Genomic DNA, 20,333 nt, shown 5'->3' on the forward strand with positions numbered 1-20,333 from the left:
TCTAAGCATACATACACACATACATACAGACAGCGGAAAGCGACTTTGTTTTATACTATTTAGAGATTTATAATTTATATAGTACCAGCTACATTATACCTATTAAGTAAGTAATTTAATCGCGAGTTCAGTCAAATAAGTAGGTATCTGAGATTTTTGGAAATGGTAGTCTCAGACCAAAAAAAAGGTATTTTTATTTGGTCTGAGCTGCTAGTTAGTAGTCAGTACCGACTTCATACAGTACAGTCACGTACATCTTAATTAAACATCATAAATTCATAATATGCACTTTAATCATAACCCAATTAATTTGAAATAGGAAAATAAGGGTAGAGAGGGGTAGAGTAATAAAATATTAGCATTTTAGGGGTATTTCATAATTTTTATTGTGCTCAAATTTTATACATAGGTAGATACTTACTTAATTTATAGACTATAGCTGCTCAAAGCTCAAAAGTTTAAACTTTAAAGTCTATGTTACTTACAACAATAAACAATCTTTATTGTTTACTAGCTGTTGCCCGCGACTCCGTCCGCGTGGACTTCAGCTTATAGCGCGCGGTAGTTCCCTTCATAGAGTAACTTATATTATAGTAGGTAGTTCCCGACTCCCGTTGAACCATGTAGATTGTAGATTGTAATTTGTAGGCTACATTACTGCAAATTTACCTGCAGCTGCTGAAAAGCTACTCAGAGACAATGTAAAGGAATGTGATGTCAATTTTAAGTTTAGGGAAATTAACCCCAGAGACATTGTTGATACATTTAAATTGCTGAATGTCAAAAATACTACTGATCTCTGGGGAATGTCTACAAAAATTATTAAATCTGTAATTGACATCATAGCTCCTCATCTTGCAATGATTTTCAATGACTGCATAAAGAGTGGTGTTTTTCCTCTTAATGAAGCACAGTAAGATTGTACCATTATTTAAAGCGGGAATTAAATCTGATCCAACAAATTATAGGCCTATATCGATTTTACCAACTCTTATTAAAATTTTTGAAAAAATAATTTTAAAACAATTATTGGTACATTTTAATTCAAATAATTTATTACATGACAATCAATACGGATTTACTAAGGGTCGATCCACAACGGATGCTGGTATAGGTCTTCTTTGTGGTATATTTCAAGCTTGGGAGAAGTTGCAGGACGCTCTAGGTGTCCTTTGCGACCTCTCCAAAGCCTTCGATTGTGTGGATCATGCTACATTGATCAGGAAATTGCGCCACTATGGCATAAAGGACTCAGCTCTTAGCCTCTTGACTTCTTACCTTATAAACAGGACTCAAAGGGTTGAAGTAAACGGTAACAGGTCCGATGGAACCAATATGGAATTAGGTGTCCCACAGGGATCTATTTTAGGCCCATTTCTTTTTCTCACCTATATAAATGACTTACCTTACCTTGTTAAGGAAAATGATAATGAGATAGTACTTTTTGCTGATGACACTTCACTTATTTTTAAAGTGAAGCGACAACAGTCAAATTACGACGAGGTAAACAGTGTTCTCTCAAAAATAGTACATTGGTTTAATGCTAATAACTTACTTTTAAATTACAGTAAAACTAAATGTGTAAAGTTCACTTTGCCCAATATTAGGCAAGTCCAAACCAATGTACTATTGAATGATGAGAAGATGAATTTGGTAGACACCACTGTATTCTTAGGTATAACACTTGATAGTAAATTACAGTGGGGTCCTCATATTGTTAATCTTGCAGGTAGGCTCAGTTCTGCGGCATATGCAGTCAGAAAAATCAGAGAAATTTCTGATGAAGACACGGCACGATTAGTATATTTTAGTTATTTTCATAGTAGAATATGGAAATATTTGTGCTGCGAGCCATGCGCTCTATTTATAAAATGTCTTCTTTTGAATCTCTGAGAGATAAATTTAAAGAAATTGGTATTCTAACTGTTCCTTCTCAATACATTTTGGATAATGTAATATATGTTAGAAAAAATATAAGTAAAGGCCTATGGGGGATTTTGTATGGACCCCGTCCCCACCCTTCAACAGTCATGGGATGCGTCTTGATGTGTTCACTAGGGCCCAGAAAAGTCTTAAGTACCAGAGTCAGTTTCAAAATCAATGGGGTTTATTAAAAAAATAACTTTCTTGTCCAAAAAAAAGGTGTAATATTTTTGAAAAAAAAAAATACTTTTTTCTCCAAACAAAAAGCATATCATGGTTCCGTAGTCAACAAGGAACCCTTATAGTTTCGGTCTGTCCATCCGTCTGTGTGTCTGTCTGTCTGTCCGCGGTTTTTCTCAGAGACTATAGGGCCTACAAATCTGTAATTCGGCATGTATGCATATTATCTTAATGATGGCGACAAAATGGTATATACAATCTTTTTTTTTATGGTCCCCTCCCCATTTTACTTATATCGTGTTTATAATGGACCGCTTCAATGCCGTTTACGCCTATATTTCTCCTATGATAGAATTACGTGAGTGCAATTAATCCTGCAAATGCCAATATAAGTAAATTATAGGAAAAAGTGAGATAAATACAAGCCTCGCAATGCTTCTATTTTTCACATTTTGAGAACAGTCGAATTGTGTTCTGTGAGTCCAGGAATTGTCAAAACTCAACTTTTAATTTTATATTATTAAATAAATGTCAACCATTGTAATCAGAAATATAATATAGTAGAAAATCAATAGCTTTTTGTTGTTAATATTATATTGTATTTTCGATAGGGAATGTGAATTTTTAATAAAAATTATATCATGGTTTTAATTAAAATTTTAAAGCGCCTCGTGTAATTTACTTATTACATTTTAATACTTATTTAATATTTTATTATGAAAATATCATGGACAGTCGCCATTTTCTCGGTGAGCATTGCTAAGTGCGACTTAGGGCCATTATAAGTAATATTGGTTCTATATTGGCAAGTGTTAAAACCGAAGATTCGCCATATTGTTACCAATTAGGATTCCACATTGCCCAGATAAAAACAAACTCTGTTGATATTTATATATTTGCAAATGAAAGGAATATTATAAGGTTTCGTTATGCGTCCTAGGTTAAAAATATAATAAAAGCTATGATCATTCCTATAATAGAATTTACAAAACCGTATAAAGCGTGTTTTTGCTTATAAGAGTTTTGACCAGGATTGTTTGAGATTACTTAGTCTATAACACTACTATGGAATGCCATTATAAGTGTATCTAAGCTTATAACGGCTTGCGATAAATCTATATAGAGAACATTTTACTGCGTGCTGTTATAATTTTTATTATAATTGAGTAAATATATAATATTGTAATAAAATTATATAAAATCACTTCTAAAGTAATGTAAAATCAGACAAGAAATATAAATGTTTTTCAGTACTTTAACTTGAATTTACTTATAATGGCCATAAAATATAAGCTTAAATGAGGTTATGAGTATAAATAACATGAGTGATTGCGCCTCAGTGTATATATATTCCTGGTAGATGCTCCTCGAGGAGTCTTAGGATTTAAATGTTCCTAAGATGTTATCCTATAGGCGGATATAAGTATGAGTTACTAGATTAATTACTCCTGAGTGTATTTAGTTTTCTTCCTAGCTATTATAGGAGTCTTAATCCAGTAGTGGCCACGAAATATGATCCTATATACTGATAGATGAAGTAATAAAAACGGCAAAGCGTAGTAGCAAATTCCAAAACCATCATCGGAGCTATATAAGTCCAAATAGCATTATAAAATCGCATTCCAGGATTACTTTGCTGGTTGGGAAGATTACCACTTTTCGTTTCGCGTATCCTCTCGATATCTCACTAGCCCTAAGGAATGCTTTATTATTTAATATTTATAGAGTACCTATAGAATGGTATAGACATCGGCGTATTCCGGTCCCCAGTATCGGGAGGGCCAGCCAGTCCCAAGAATGGTTCGACTTTCGAGTGTTCGAGGCTGAAGCCCACTCCAGAATTATAGTTGTAGTATACGTATACCTACACACCAGTGTATTTAAATATACTATTAATAAACATGAAATCATGTTTTGACTTTAAAATATAATTGTATGAATAGAATAATTGTCCATGAAGTCACGTTAAAATTTAAATTAAGTACTTATAATAATTTTATAAATTAAATAAATGGAATTGCAGTAGTAACTACATAACCTTTAATAATAGTCTTGCTAGGCAAAATGTATATATGTCGTAGGATGATTTGATAAATCGAATTTTCGCGAAAATTCTAGGCTTTTCGCGAAAACACGGATAATTACATAATGTTGATTACATTTTTCAATCTTACTGACAAAAGTTAGTGTTTTCGCGAAAATGCGAGTCGCCTTAGTACGATTGCGAAACGAATTGTTAGTTATTTTAAAAAATATATATCACTGATTGGTCGTTTTAAGCGCCTCACAACAGCATCTTCTCTGATTGGTTGAAGACTTGACGTTTTAAATGCCAATTCATGTTTTTATATGCGAGCTAGCAGTTTTTGATATTTAATGTGTTTAAAATTGCAGTTAGACTTGAAAATGAGTGCGAAATGTTATCTAAAAGTGTGTCTGTAAATACAAAATGACTGATACATGTGAAATTAGTGCTGAAAGTTTAACAGAACCAGAAACTAATTCTGAGGTTATGTCCTTTATAATTATATGGTGTATTACCTCAAAGATACATAGGAAAAGATAGTAACCAATCAGAATAAGAGTTGGCCAGTAAGCAAAAATCAAGCCAATCAGCGTTAAGAATGTGCAATGTTACTAAGGCAACTCGCGTTTTCCCAAAAAAACCTAATTTTTTTTAGGATAATTGAAAAAGGTTATCACCATTATCTAATTATCCGTGTTTTCGAAAAATCCCTAGAATTTTCGAGAAAATTCGATTTATCAAATAATCCTACGACATATAGGTATAACAAGCACTGAGTAGTACTCAGTGTCAGTACTCAGTGAGTACTGACACGTAGTACTGACATGTAGGTACTTACTGCCTCAGTGATAACAAGGGATTATTCGAGATTATCCTTCATGCCGAACTGGCATTCTTTGATGTGATCGAAAACCAATTCGACCACGTCGTCGGTTATTCTGTTCGCTTTTCGTAAAATTTGAACCAGCTCGGTCATAGTGAAAATGGATTTCACTTCGATGCCGTTCGCTTTTAACACACTAGCGCCACCTTGTTCGCGGTCTATGACAACCACGGCGTGCGTGACGCGCAGGCCTTCGTCGCGGAGTGTGCAAACGGTTTCCAGCAGGCTGCCGCCAGATGTCACCACGTCCTCGACTACGAGGCAATTCTGCCCCCGCTGGAACACGCCTTCGAGAATCTTCTTGGTGGCGTAGAGCTTGGTCTCCCGCCGGCGCATGATCATGGGTGTGTCGGTGTTGACGGACATGACGGCGGCGAAGGGCAGCGCGGCGTACGGGACGCCGCACAAGATGTCGTAGTCTATTTCCGACGCCATGCTCGACAGCTGCTTCGACACCGCCGTCTGGAATTCGTTAAAAATGCTGTTTTATGTTGCAACTTGCTACATTAGACGAATTTTGTAGGACGCCGAGAATCTTTGTAAGCTCAGACTTGAAACTATTTTTTAGGGTTCCGTACCCAAAGGGTAAAAACGGGACCCTATTACTAAGACTTCGTTGTCTGTCCGTCTGTCTGTCTCCAGGCTGTATCTCAAGAACCGCTAAAGCTAGACTTCTGAAATTTTCACAGAGATCTAATAAGTATTCGTTATCCTTATCAACAAATACTGAAAACAAAATGCTCCCATACAACAAACGTGATTTTTTCGGCCTTTTTCGCTCTATAAGTATCAATAATGGCAAGTGGTAGGCACTTAGTGAATTTGTCACACATTCTTTGGTACACTTATGTGTACTTTATTATTCAATAATAATATTAAAATAAAATAAAAAATTAAGGGGGGGCTCCCATACAAAAAACACCATTTTTGGCCTATGTTTGCGGTACGAAAGTCGGAACCTTTCGTGCGCGAGTCTGACTCGCACTTGGCCGATTATTCCCATCTTTCCGATACCTAGGTACCTATATTTTTTAAATCTGATTAGACGAGTTCTGAATCCCATTGGGTGTCTGCTAGTTACTTAGTAAACGAGTAAACTAGCGGTGACATTGCTCCATCAGGCACTCTTCCGAAGTGCTCAGCAAGGGGCAATAAAGAAGTCTCCAGTCTCTCCACTCACCATGAGGCGCGGATGTGACACTGCCACTCGGAGGTCGAAGTAGATAGGGGTCCGACGGCCGACCATCGCCTCAATGTCTCCGAACCTCACCGCCCCGGCATCATACAGCTGCACCGCAAGCTCCTCCAAGGCTGACATCTGGAAGTTAAGAAGTTGATGGATATTTAGAAGTTATATACGTCTGGAAGCTAGATGTTTCTAGATGTACTTATTTGGAAGTTATACACGCTTGACGTGGGAGAGCCATGCTTCGGCACGAATGGGCCGGCTCGACCGGAGAAATACCACGTCCTCACAGAAAACCGGCGTGAAACAGCGCTTCCGCTGTGTTTCGCCGAGTGAGTGAGTTTACCGGAGGCCCAATCCCCTACCCTTTTCCTTTCCCTACCCTCCCCTATTTCCTTCCGTACCCTCCCCTATTCCCTTCCGTACCCTCCCCTATTACCCCTTAAAAGGCCGGCAACGCACCTGCAGCTCTTCTGATGCTGCGAGTGTCCATGGGCGACGGAAGTTGCTTTCCATCAGGTGACCCGTTTGCTCGTTTGCCCTATTATTTCATAAAAAAAAGTCAACAGTCAAGTTATCAAATAATAATAGACAGTAGTTAAGTTAAACAGATCTCAACGTGTTGAGTAACCTTGACATTTTATAAAATTGTGCCAAAAGAGATGATAATTAGGATTACTATAGGTCTAATCCGTGATAAGTAGAATCATCAGGGTCGTAACTCGTTATAAGTCATCATTCGGGTCATAGCCTCATAGGTCGTCGTTAGTGCGATAAGTCCTAGCTATTATATTTCTAGTTCTAACACTTTCACGACTAGATTTTAATTTTGATAGTGAATAGTGATAAACATTAACATAAAGACCGGGAGATGGTGACACAAAACACTAGGTTATTTGTACCATTATGGCGGTTTGTATGGGGTCTAAGGAAAATGATGGTCATAGCCACGTCATAGCGCTCGCACTGGCGGTCCAAACGCGTGGGCGTTAAGCGAACGCGTCGCATTTTGAGTGAAAGAAATCGTTCGACACCACTTTCGACACTCGTTATTTATCCGACGCGTTCGATTAACGCCCACGCGTTTGGGCCGCCAGTGCGAGCGCTATGACTATTATTTTCCTTTTTGCCTTTAGATAATTAGCCCCTGACCTTGAGCCCTGAGGACCCACCATACTGGTAAAAATGATCCAATATTTTGTGTCGCTATCTCCCGGTCTATTAGGCTGCGGTTATATATTACTAGCGACCCGCCCCGGCTTCGCACGGGTAAAAAATATATAGCCAATGTCACTCACTGAATAAATGAGTTTTTAATTTAAACTAATATTATAAAGAGGTAAACTTTGTTTGTTTGTTTACTCATAGATCTACTTCTACTACTCGACTAAGAGCTGATGACCAAATCAGTCATGACTCATGACTCAAGTAGCTTCAGCTGTGTTAAAACTCCGTTAGCTACTTCCCTGAACAACCCCTTCTGATAATCTGCGTGCTGCGTGCAGATTATCAGAAAGGGTTGTTCAGGGAAGTAGCTAACGGAGTTTTAATACAGCTGAACCTACATTTTTTTTCTTTTTTTCCCCACCCCACTACTACCACACCCACCGCTCACGGCCTGCCAGCACGCAGATTATCAGAAAGGGTTGTTCAGGGAAGGAGCTAACGGAGTTTTAATACAGCTGAACCTACATTTTTTTCTTTTTTTCTTCACCCCACTACTCCCACACCCACCGCCCACGGCCTGCCAGCACGCAGATTATCAGAAAGGGTTGTTCAGGGAAGTAGCTAACGGAGTTTTAATACAGCTGAACCTACATTTTTTTCTTTTTTTCCTCACCCCACTACTCCCACACCCACCGCCCACGGCCTGCCAGCACGCAGATTATCAGAAAGGGTTGTTCAGGTAAGTAGCTAACGGAGTTTTAACACAGGTGAAGCTACATGTAACATGACTGATTTGGTCGTCAGCTCTCCGTCGATACTACTGATAGATACATTACTACTCAATAGTCAATACTCATAGATCTAAACTCCCCTCCCGCGAGCGCATCCCCGCCTTGGTAGCGCCCACTTCGAAACGGGCGCAAATCGCAATATTTTAATTTCGCCATAACTTCTAAACCAAACGTCCAATTTTAATAATTCAAAGACCAAATATTGTCCACATAAACTGTACTTTGAGATGAAATAATTTATTTTGATAAGGATTATTATCATGAGTAAAATAAATGCATTTAAATGTAGTCCAAAAAAATTAATATTTTTAAATAAAAATATGGTTGTTGTGCCTCACTTGACATAGATAGGTATAGTGTGTCGCGGACATTTTTGTAGATATTTATAAGATCTACATTTACTTAGAACATTGTATGGTTCTATCTATACTATAATATTATAAAAAGATAAACTTTGTTTGTTTGTTTGTTTGTTTGTTTAATTGTAATGAATAGGCTCAAAAACTACTGAACCGATTTTAAAAATTCTTTCACCATTCGAAAGCTGCATTATTTACGAGTAACATAGGCCACTTTTTATTTTGGAGAATATAGCGTTCCGTAAGATATTTCAGTTTTTCGGAAACAACCAGAAAATTTACTTATTTTGCGTACGCTGCCTAAACTATAAAAGATAGAACTATACAATGTTCTAAGTAAATGTAGATCTTATAAATATCTACAAAAATGTCCGCGACACACTATACCTATCTATGTCAAGTGAGGCACAATAACCATTTTTTTATTTAAAAATGTAGATTTTTTTTGGACTACATTTAAACGCATTTATTTTACTCATGCTAATAATGCTTATCAAAATAAATAATTTCATCACTAAGTACAGTTTATGTAGATTATATTTGCTCTTTGAATGATTAAAATTGGAATTTACGCCCGTTTCGAAGTGGGCGCTACCAATGCCACAGAATAGATAATAGTACGAGTACCTACCAATGCAGGGGTGCGCATTGTACACATTGAAAAGGTCTACAGAAAACTCCGCGATGGTATATTTTTTATTTTTTTTTATGAAATAAGGGCGCAAGCGAGCAAACGGGTCACCTGATGGAAAGCAACTTCCGTCGCCCATGTACACTCGCAGCATCAGAAGAGCTGCAGGTGCGTTGCCGGCCTTTTAAGAGGGAATAGGATAATAGGGGAGGGTAGATATGGGAAGGGAAGGGAAGGGAATAGGGGAGGGTAGGGAAGGGAATAGGGGAGGGGATCGGGCCTCCGGTAAACTCACTCACTCGGCGAAACACAGCGTAAGCGCTGTTTCACGCCGGTTTTCTGTGAGAACGTGGTATTTCTCCGGTCGAGCCGGCCCATTCGTGCCGAAGCATGGCTCTCCCACGTAAAAGTATATCTCTTATGGATATATCCCATAATAACATATTTTTTTGTCATTTACTTTTAACTTCAAATAATGGCTAATTTTCAAAGCGATTTTAACCAATACGGCAATAATCCTTATTCAATTAAATACTTCAAATACATTATTGATTTTGGCCCTTTACAGCATAATTATTACGATTTTAATTTTAAATTAATATTTTCGAAGTACCGACCAATGCGGGCCACGGGTAGTAATGAATATAAATTATTTAAAATCAAACTACTGAATCGATTTTAATCATTTTTTCAGTGACTTAGGCCATAATTTATTTTATACCCGTGCGAAGCCGGGGCGGGTCGCTAGTCTTTTATAGTTTGGGCAGCGTACGCAAAATAAGTAAATTTTCTGGATGTTTCCGAAAAACTGAAATATCTTACGGAACCCTATATTTTCCAAAATAAAAAGTAGCCTGTGCTACTCGTAAATAATGTAGCTTACGAATGGTGAAAGAATTTTTAAAATCGGTCTAGTAGTTTTTGAGCCTATTCGTTACAATTAAACAAACAAAAAAAGTTTACCTCTTTATAATATTAGTATAGAAGTATGGATGATCCGAAATCCGGAAAAGCGTGGAAAATTCAAAGCTCTGAAAATGGCTTTTATTGATAATGGAGGCAGGCAGTTCGAACTATCGAATTGTTCTACCGACAGTCGTTGTGAACTAACCCTTATGTTATAAACATTCTTGTAATGTCACCAGACGAATTTTTATCACGTTAATTAATTCATAAGATAAGATACACATAGATGACTATTATACATAATATCTTAATGCTTATAATATATATTTTGTATTATATATAGACTATTAGACACAACTTGGTAAAGAGGTCACATTCTGACGATATGATGAATTGATGAGTCAGATATTTTGTAGTAATGACTTAGTTATTAGATAAGTTATAAATGCTGTAAGTGATAGAATTATTCCAGCAAACATATTTAAAAGTAGACGCCAATCTCGTCATTGATAATAGAATTAAATTAAGAAATTAAAAAAAATACCGCCAAAACTTTAAAAAGTAATAAAATAATATTTACTGACTTTAAGTTTAAATAATTCCTAAGTGTAAAGTAATTTTTAGTTCATAATTGTTGTCACGGAGTGTTGGGGGACCGCAAACGCCAAGTAAACTCGCTGATTGTCTCGATTCGGTTCGCTGTGAACTGACCCTTAAACAGCGTTGCCAACCACATCACAGAGCTAAACTGTAGATGTGCTAGAAAAAAACTGTAGAAAACTGTAAATATCAAATTGAAAAACAGTAAATCTACAGTTTTATCTTTCATGTTTTTTTATTATTTAATTATGGTAATAAATAGAATATATTTTAGGAAGCCGGGAATTAAAAACCAGAAATATAATGAAATATGCCTGTTTAACCGACATTATATCGGTATAACAGTTAACAGACATCGATCGACCGAGCATCTGCATAGTACGCTATCTGCAACAAACGCCATCTATTAAATCGATTGATGATCATTACCTCTCTTTTTTTTCAATTGTTATGCGACAGCCGGCCGCCGGGTGCCACTTGGATTGATGATGGGTTAAGTTTAATATAATAAAATAGATGACGCTGCCTAGCTCATAAAAACTGTAGATTTCGAGGCCTAAACTGAAAACTGAGAGTATTTCCGAAAAACTGTAGATCTACAGCTAAAACTGAGGGGTTGGCTACACTGCCCTTAAACTACAATGTTATTTGAAATCAAACATGTACATTAGCGGTCCCCCGACACACCTTGACAACAATAATGGACTAAAATATTACTTTATACTTAGGAATTATTGAAACTTAAAGTCAGTAAGTAAATATTATTATTTTATTACTTTTTAAAGTTGTTTAGCGGGGGTTTTTTTTTAATTTCTTAATTTAATTTTATTTCATGCTTTTTAAACTTTTGTTGGTTATAGTGCAGAATAATATGCGAGAATACCGTCTATGAATGTCCTCTTGGATGAGCCCGTCAATATGAGCCCAAACATGAAACCTCCACTTTATATATGGAGCTCGGTTCCTATAGAATCCAGGTGATGCTGCAGCAGCAGCATGCAAATATTTACTATTTATCTATGTCTTACTGATTGTCGCAATTAAAATGAGCCCAAACACGAAACCTCTGCTCTAAATTGGTGAGGAGTTGGTTATCCTATTGTTTACCAGGTGATGCTGCAGTAACAGGTCGTATGACGTATGTTATTCAAAATATCACGAACCAGAATGCAAAATATAAAACTCATCAAACGACTGCAAATTGCTAACGGCCTTTCACGAACCAGATAAACCGTGATTTTCCAGCACTGAGCAGGCTGATGATGATGAACTATAGCTAAGAACACTCTCGATCATGTCAGCTTTCAAACAAAAAAACTAGATCAAAATCGGTCCACCCGTTTGGATGCTACGATGCCACGGACAGATACACACACAGACAAACAGACAGACAGACACGTCAAACTTATAACACCCCTCTTTTTTGTCGGGGGTTAAAAAGTAAAAACTAATGATAAAAAATAATTATAATACCTATTTTAATTAAGGCAGGGAAAAATATGGGGAAGGGACCTTGGCTTAATTTAATTAAAATATTCTAACACCTTGTGGTTGAAGGCTGCTTGTTATTCTGTCAGTCTGGGCCTCTGAGGTTTTCTCGTAAACAAAACTATTGCATCATTTATCGCTATAATTTATATTTCAGAGTCAAGAGGAAACGCCTGATTTCCTCTATCAGCAGAAATAGACACAAATTATGTTATTAAGCAAAATAATAAGATGAAATTAAAATAAGTATTATTATTTCTTATTATTGTAAGGTTTTATAATTATTATACTGACATTGTACCTCATTTAACTTATTGACTAGTAAGTAGTAAGTAAACATTTACCTACAAAAACTTAATTCGTCTATGCTAAAACTTATTTACTAAACCAATACCCACTGACCGCAGCTCCCAGTCTACACTCTACAGGCTACAGCCATCGACGAAAAAAAAACCGGCCAAGTGCGAGTTACACTTGCAAACGAAGGGTTCCGTACAGTTATAGAGCAAAAAATATAGGCCAAAAATTGTTTTTAATTGGGAGCCTTCCTTAAATTTACTGGTACAAATCGTTTGGCGAAAAAAAAATTACACCTTTGCAGTGGTATGGCGGCCATTGGGATTTGGGACCTGTCGGAAAAGTATGGCAAGGTGATTTTCGTGAATGGCTACTCGACGATGATTAGCTATGCAAAAATTAGCCTGGTACAAATGGTGACCTGTAAGCCACACCCGAGAATGGCATTACGCTACCGCCTTCGACTTCCAAAAAACGAGGAGGTTATACAGGGTGTAACAAAAATAAGTGATAATACTTTAGGGTGGGTACGTGTTCCTTGTAGAGAGTTCACTGTGAAAGTAGCAGCGCTGAAAGACCAAAATTTTTTTTCACATTTGTATGGAGAAACTCGTGACTCTCGGGCCCTTGCCCATACAAAAGTGAAAAAATTTTTTCGTCTTTTAGCGCTGCTACTTTCACAGTGAACTCTCTACAAGGAACACGTACACACCCTAAAGTATTATCACTTATTTTTGTTACACACTGTATATTCGGCTGTGGATATATATTTTTTTTGTATGTTCGACCACTACTCCGCCGTTTGTGAACCGATTTTCAAAATTTTTATTTTGTTATATTAGGTTTCACTCCAATTTGGTCCCATTTTCACAAAAGTGGTGATCTGATGATGGGATCCATGAGTAATCGAGGGAACTCCTCAAAATTTATATGGAAACATATGGTGATTTTGCAACATGACATCATGACATCCGTCCTAAGCATATGCTACCAAAACGCAAGATTTTGCACCAAGGTATAGATACAAGTTTGGGGGTTTAGGCGTTGTTTTGAGAACTGAAATCATATGCTACTATGCAAATTACATTCATCATCATCATCATCACTACCATGTCAGGGTCACCAATGTCACAACTCACATGGTTGTATATGGATACAATATACACACAACACCATAAAATATCATCAGTCATCACGTTATGTCCTTATTTATTTGGTACATTTCAAAGCGATTTTAATACAAAAAAATATACTTACTTAATGTTGTTTCAAAATACATAATATTTCAAGTACCACAAAATTGAACATAAGTAACAAATTAAACCTTTACTCCAGAGCGTAAGGCACACATTTGGGTTGGACTGAAGGAAACGGGGCACTATGGAAAAAAGACAAAAAAATGTTTCGTCAAAATTTTAACCTCTTATAACCACCCTTTTTGAATATACCAATCGATAGGGGGCGCCAAGGGGAGCAAAAAAGCTTAGATAAACTTTTCTCAAAAATCAACCCCTGTCGAAAACAGGCCGAAATGTGACCCTCGTTAGTATGGCGAAAATACTTAGAAAAATTTGGCTAAGGTTTAGGAACCTACGTCACTTAAATGTTGGTGACATTGGTGGGTTAAGAAGGATTGTTTCGGGTGAGAAAAACTCCTACTTACTGTTTCCACCGCCAGTAAACTGTCCGTTTAGAAGAAATTCGCATTTGAGATTTTCGTAATCTTCAGAGTAGGTGTATTTTTTCGTCAAACAGATGATCTTATCTGTTTGACGAAAAAATACACCGACTTCAAAATGATGAAGATTGAGTACAGAAATAGTTGAGGTTTAGCCGAATTCGGAAAAAGGCACTATTAGTGTGCTATTAGATAGGAAACATTATTTAATACTTTTTAGTTCATAAAGGATGTTATTATTGTTTTTACCTTGGAAGTCGGTTTTAATTTTTTTGTTAATAAATTCAGCATATTTCCTACTCCCGTGAATTTTTTCACATTTCCAGAAGCAACCGCTTAGCTACTAGCCAGTAGCTAGTACATAAGAACCTAAACTCTAACGATTTTTCCACTTTTAAACTTAATATTTTACAAACGGATCCCTAAATCGGAAAATGATCTATGAATACTCATAATATATTTAAAAAACCTATCCAAAACTCAATTCATGCCCGCTTGACGTGTAGGGGAGGTACCATAAAAAAATATTTTTTAAAGATTTTTCATTCCATTTTGTCGGCATTAATATATGAGCATGCAAACCGCGGACAGACAGACGGACGGACAGACCGAAACTATCCTTGTTGACTACGGATTACGGAACCCTAAAAAGACAGACGGACAGATAACTTCGAAGTCATTAATAATTATAATATTAGTGTCAATGATATTCTACTTAATATACAGATCTGTTACGTTCATTATTTTCCGGCGTAAATCTCTTCCGAACAACATTGACAAATTTGACAGATAAGTGAAACAAAAGATACAAAATGCCATTTACATAAAAGAGACAGACTAAATAAAAGACGACCCAATTGGGTCGTATTTGAAGGTTCACAACGCTCGCGGTAGTAACATAATACTTATCTGCTTTGAGTTTTTTATTATTATATCATTGATTAGTGTCCTGTTTTTACTTTTTACCCTTTGGTTTCGGAACCCTAAACAGAAATGGCTACACCAATTCTATAAACTTTTGATTTCACAAAATTGCGTAAGATTTTTTTTTGTGGAATATTTTACCAGATCTTGATGGATGGAGATAAGTTTTAAAAAATATATATGCGAAGTGCGAACGGAACTTAATATGGTGTTTCTTAACTTATATATTCTTGTTATATTCATTATTATTTAAATATATTCAAAACGATAAAATTTTTTGGACTAAGTAAGTAACTTATGTTAATTCTATTGAAAAAAAAACTAGTCAAATTAGAGTTCCAACTTCCACACCAATTATGGTTTCGACGCAATTTTTTAAATGTTTAATTAAAAGCCTTATTGTTAATTTAACGAGAAAGAATATCCCAAATATTTATTTTCGTAGATTTTGTACCCAGAAATGAAAATTTAACTCAACGTAGTCTCATTCCTCGTGTATCAAAATTTCGAAAGCCTGTCTGATAAATTCTCGTCACGCCCAAACCGCTGAAGTGCTGATTAAAGCTGATTTTGCTAAATTTGGTATGGAGATACTTTGAGACCTGGACAGGACCGGGAAAACTTTCTATTCCGGAAAAATGTGCGGTTCCCGTGCGATAAATTTTTGCCTAATGGAGTTGCAAGCGTCATCTTACATCTAGTGGTGATATAAATACCACTGTTAAACTCATAACTACGGTCTAGTGCTACTAGTATGAAGTATGAACTATGAAGTACTTAGTACTTACTGCAATTACTATGAAATTAGAAATAAGTAAGTACCTCATAAAGTTTAAACTTTTTAAGGATTATAAAAAATACACCTACCTGCCCTACGTACCCTTATTGCCATTTACTTCAGATAACTATTGAGTATTATATGCTTTTCTTTCAGTTTATTAGCTTGCAAAAATCTGATTATTTTTTGATGATTAAATTTTGAAGGGCTGCCATCTATTTAGATTTGATAGGACATGTCCTTGATTATAATTTATAAGGCACAAAAGTTGTTCAATAGTTTCGTAGTTTTTTGTTTGAATTAAGTAATCATTGAGTGATGATATGTCAGAAATATGATATTCAAAAAGTTTTATCTTGATAAGAATGTAACTTAATGCAATTTATAAATATTCTACTAATATTCAAACTTCGCAATTTATCAAAAAATATTGATCATAATTCATAATATTTTTTTTCCTTTTCTTAATTAATTTTTACACAATAAATAATTTAACTCATTGCTAATTTCTAACCTTCTGACAAACTTATAATAAACTATAGCAAAATTAGCAATAATTATAGCTTACAGCAACGCGTCGGCCTAGACTATAATATATCTAACTATATTATATCTATATAATATAATGCAATTTTACTAATTTGTACAAGTGACATAATAGGGGTATTTTGCTACTGTATAATATTATAATATGAACATAGGTGAACCGTGCACCTTGGACCTCCAAACGTTATCTATAACATCAAACCTTGAAAATTGTACCGGTTTATAAAATAAGTTCAAGTTTCGTTAAACTAATGTATAAAAATTGTTGTTCTATTTAGTAAATCGATTGATTTTCAGGGTGATGGCCGAAAAGTGGATTGCCTCTTAAAGCTTTTTATTATCGATATCTAATTAGATAGTTAGTCAAGCAGTTCAGCGGGGCTAAAAAGGTCACATTTAGCAATTCCTCTCAATCAATTCAGCAAATGAATTGTCAAAACTGTCAAACTGAATTGCAAGCAGAGTTGCATTTTGCGATTTTAGAAAAATGAATCATATTATGATTCATATCATGATTCCAAAGCGACCATTTTAGCCCTGCAGAATCTTTTGAGCGATCATTGACTGGTATGAATAAGACGATCATTGACAACTCTGTTCCTTAGAACTATCTAGAAACAGAATATTCTATATTATTAACGTCACCAATCATTATTGGTCAAAGAAAGAATTTCTGTCATCGTAGAACTGATAAGTGATCTGATAACCCAGTAGAAACAATAATATATTTTTATATATTTTTTTTTACAGTCAGCCATAAATTGGAAAATCACGAGCTTGTTGCAATTTGTATTATGTCTATGAGAATGATCTCTTTTAGCACTAGTATATCCATAAGTTAAGTTTTACAGCTTCTACTGCCTATATTTTTAATCGACAGCGCACTTGTGACTCTAGTCCTTTAATGCTGCGGGTGTCTAAATTAAGACGAGCCACTAATCGTTTGCATCAACATCGCAGCTTTGCTTTTTAACCGATTTCCAAAAAGGAGGAGGTTATAATATTATTATGTTCGGCTGTGGATATTTTTTTAGTTTCAATGTACACGATATGGTTTATTTTATTTCTATGAAAACAAAATAGCTTTTAGTACCTACTTGTTGACACAAGAACGGTGCGGTTTATTACATAATACTAGACAAGTTATAACTTATATGTTATGATTAAGCTAGAGTATAATAATATCAAATCATCGTCATCACCTTCATCATCAGCACCGTGTTTATTATAATTGAAGAGTTTAGGATTTTTCATGTTTAGTTCTGATTATACATATTTGGTATTTAATTAAACTTATTTCTCTAAGATTTTATTCGTACCACATATTTCTATTTCTATTATTAGGTACACCAAGTGAAACAAATGAATATTTTTTTTGAGAGAGCGATAACATAGTCGTATCATTAGTTCAAGTTTAGTCATTATAGGGACGCATAAAATATTATTAGGATTTAGGATCCTTCCTCAATGGAAAAATTTGGTCCGTTTGACACGATCGCTCGTTAGAATGTATAAGAAATTAGAGCTGATAAAGTTGCTAGACCACAGCTGGACTGACTCATATTATTACTTCCTAGAATGTGGAATGTCTAGCAATCAGATTCATATGTTTATTTGAATATTCGCGAAATAAAAACTAACACATACTTTTTCAACCGACTTTCAAAAAGGAAGAGGTTATATGTTCGGCTGTGGATATATTTTTTTTATTTTTATTTGTGTATGTTCATTGATTACCTACTCCGCCGTTTGTGAACCGATTTTCGAAATTTTTGTTTTGTTGTATTTCACCCTAAGGGCTGTAACTTTGATTTTGGTTTTCCATTAAAATTTAATTAAAATTCATTGAGTACATTAATTTATTAATCGTGTTATCGTATTCATGTGTAATCAAAAACACATAAAATTACTTACGTTGCGTAATATGAAATATTAAATAACTAATTAATGTTTTTTTCTGCACTTTATCACATTGATGCACTTCACTGTAATTTCTTTTTAATGATCGTATTGTTTTTATTGGTAATACTGTCTGAGCACATCGGAGAGTAACCGCTGAATGTAAACAACTCGCATTTTATTATACAGTAAAATGACACAAGGTGGATATGATTTACGTTTTTCATGGACAGTTGACAGTTTTTACTTTTGCATAATTTGTGTATAATGTGTACAATTGGTTTAAAATTGTACAATGGTAAATGTGGTATTTAGTTAAACTACCTAGTGCTTACCACTACGCAGTATCGTGTGTTAAAAGTAAAATATTTTAAAAGATTTAAGTATATTGAAGGATAATAATCAGTTAAATAACAATTAAAGTCAAAAGGACTATCTAGAATTAATGTCGTTTTATTTGTAGTACCCGGATGACCGAGCTTTGCTTGGTATAGCAAACACTTGTTTCGTGTTATTTAACAACGCCATCTGCTGGATTGGCTTTAGCTGTTGTTGTGTCGTTAAAGTAATTAGTTGCTCACAAAATAGTATTATTATTCGCCAATAGATGTCAGGAAGAGTCATATTTTTCAGTTTATCGATTATCGATAATACACGAATAAAAGACATTTTCTAAAAATGATTCCTAGTTTGATCGATTTATCGCCCCCGAAACCCTTATACTTATACTAAATTTCATGAAAATCGTTGGAGCCGATTCCGAGATTCCAATTATATATAAGTATATACAAGAATTGCTCGTTTAAAGATATAAGATTTACTTACTTAAGAAATAGAATCGAAAGTTTTTTGTTATTGTCTCTGAATTAGTTGGTCACCCTAACATCCCAATATATAGAGACAGCCAGACCACGGAGCCAGACCAATCACTGGTGTAAGTGTATGAGAAATTAGACCTTGGATATTTGATATGTTACAAACACTAAACTATATCGTTAATTTAGTTCAAGGTTTAATAAAAATAATAAAAAACCAAACAGGTTATTTTATTGTTTTATCATCGGTAATAATTGTAAAAATATTCATCGTGAATCGAAAGTAACAAAGAATGTTAAAATTATTTTCTAAAAGTACCTAATAAAAGAAATTAGCACTTTGAGTTATATTTTTACAGGCGCAAACAACATAAAATCTTTTACTCATCTTTCTCATATCAGCTGAGCTTCGCTTTAAACATTCAACATTATTAAAATCTCACGAACCACTCAAAACTTTTGCGTTTAGCTTTTAGTATTAGATGATTAACGTAATAAGCCATTTATACAAAAAAGTTAAGTAAATATTTTAAAGTTTGGCATCAACACGGCTATGCCCTACATATAGCGCTTGTTATAAATCTGAAAGTAGCTTATTAATTAGCAATTAACCCTGTGATAACATTAACAACTGTATTAAAATGTAATAAAACAGCTGATATAAATAACACGCGTCATTTTAACGGATGCGTCGTCTTGAACTTCTCGTGAATCGTGATAAATGTGACGGCTCTTTTTCATTTTATCTATAATGACAATCCCTATGCATACCCACATAGCTTTAAATATTAATGAAACACCAAAGAAGTAACCCGAGCAATAGCTTGTACTATTATCTATTCTGTGGCAATAGCCAAAACATAGCAAGTAGTAACACTGATGTCGATCGCAATATTTTAAAATATCCCGAAATTTACGAGTCATTAAACGTGTCCTAATCGCAAATTAATTACAAATTCATTTTAACTAGCTGCCTGAACTGTAGCGATTTATACTGGAACATGAAACTTCGAGGTCATTTACCTTCTGAACGTTATTTTCACAGTTTAGATTTTAGATACAGATTAACGTAAACAACCTGTACTTGTTTCTAAACAATTTCTTACAGTAAAGATTTTATATAAATATTACTTTTTAAAATGTATTGATTGACTTTTTGGCGTTTCTATATAAAGAAGACATGTCCTATCAAAGTCTGTATGTTTGGTGAGTCTACTCATTAATAGATTTTTTATTTATATGATTTTTGACAGTTT

At 35.0% G+C, this 20,333-nt stretch overlaps 1 protein-coding gene across 1 annotated transcript; it reads right to left on the reverse strand.

Moving 5' to 3' along the window:
• Positions 1 to 4,745: 4,745 nt before the first annotated feature.
• LOC121725723 (uridine 5'-monophosphate synthase-like) lies at positions 4,746 to 18,405 on the reverse strand. Its single transcript, XM_042112793.1, has 3 exons — positions 18,278 to 18,405; positions 6,193 to 6,330; positions 4,746 to 5,474 (listed from the first exon to the last, which is right to left on the reverse strand). The coding sequence occupies exons 2-3, from the start codon at positions 6,328 to 6,330 to the stop codon at positions 4,989 to 4,991; spliced, it is 624 nt and encodes a 207-aa protein (XP_041968727.1). The 5' UTR covers positions 18,278 to 18,405; the 3' UTR covers positions 4,746 to 4,988.
• Positions 18,406 to 20,333: the final 1,928 nt, after the last annotated feature.

Source organism: Aricia agestis, chromosome 1 (assembly GCF_905147365.1).
Source record: "Aricia agestis chromosome 1, ilAriAges1.1, whole genome shotgun sequence".
In the NCBI taxonomy this organism is placed as follows: Eukaryota; Metazoa; Arthropoda; class Insecta; order Lepidoptera; family Lycaenidae; genus Aricia; species Aricia agestis.

Excerpts from the sequence above, each read along its gene's own strand:
- LOC121725723 (XM_042112793.1), bottom strand. The coding sequence starts at position 6,330 with ATGTCAGCCTTGGAGGAGCTTGCGGTGCAGCTGTATGATGCCGGGGCG. Across the intron at positions 5,475-6,192 it reads TGTCACATCCGCGCCTCATG|ACGGCGGTGTCGAAGCAGCT; the intron begins GTGAGTGGAGAG and ends AACGAATTCCAG.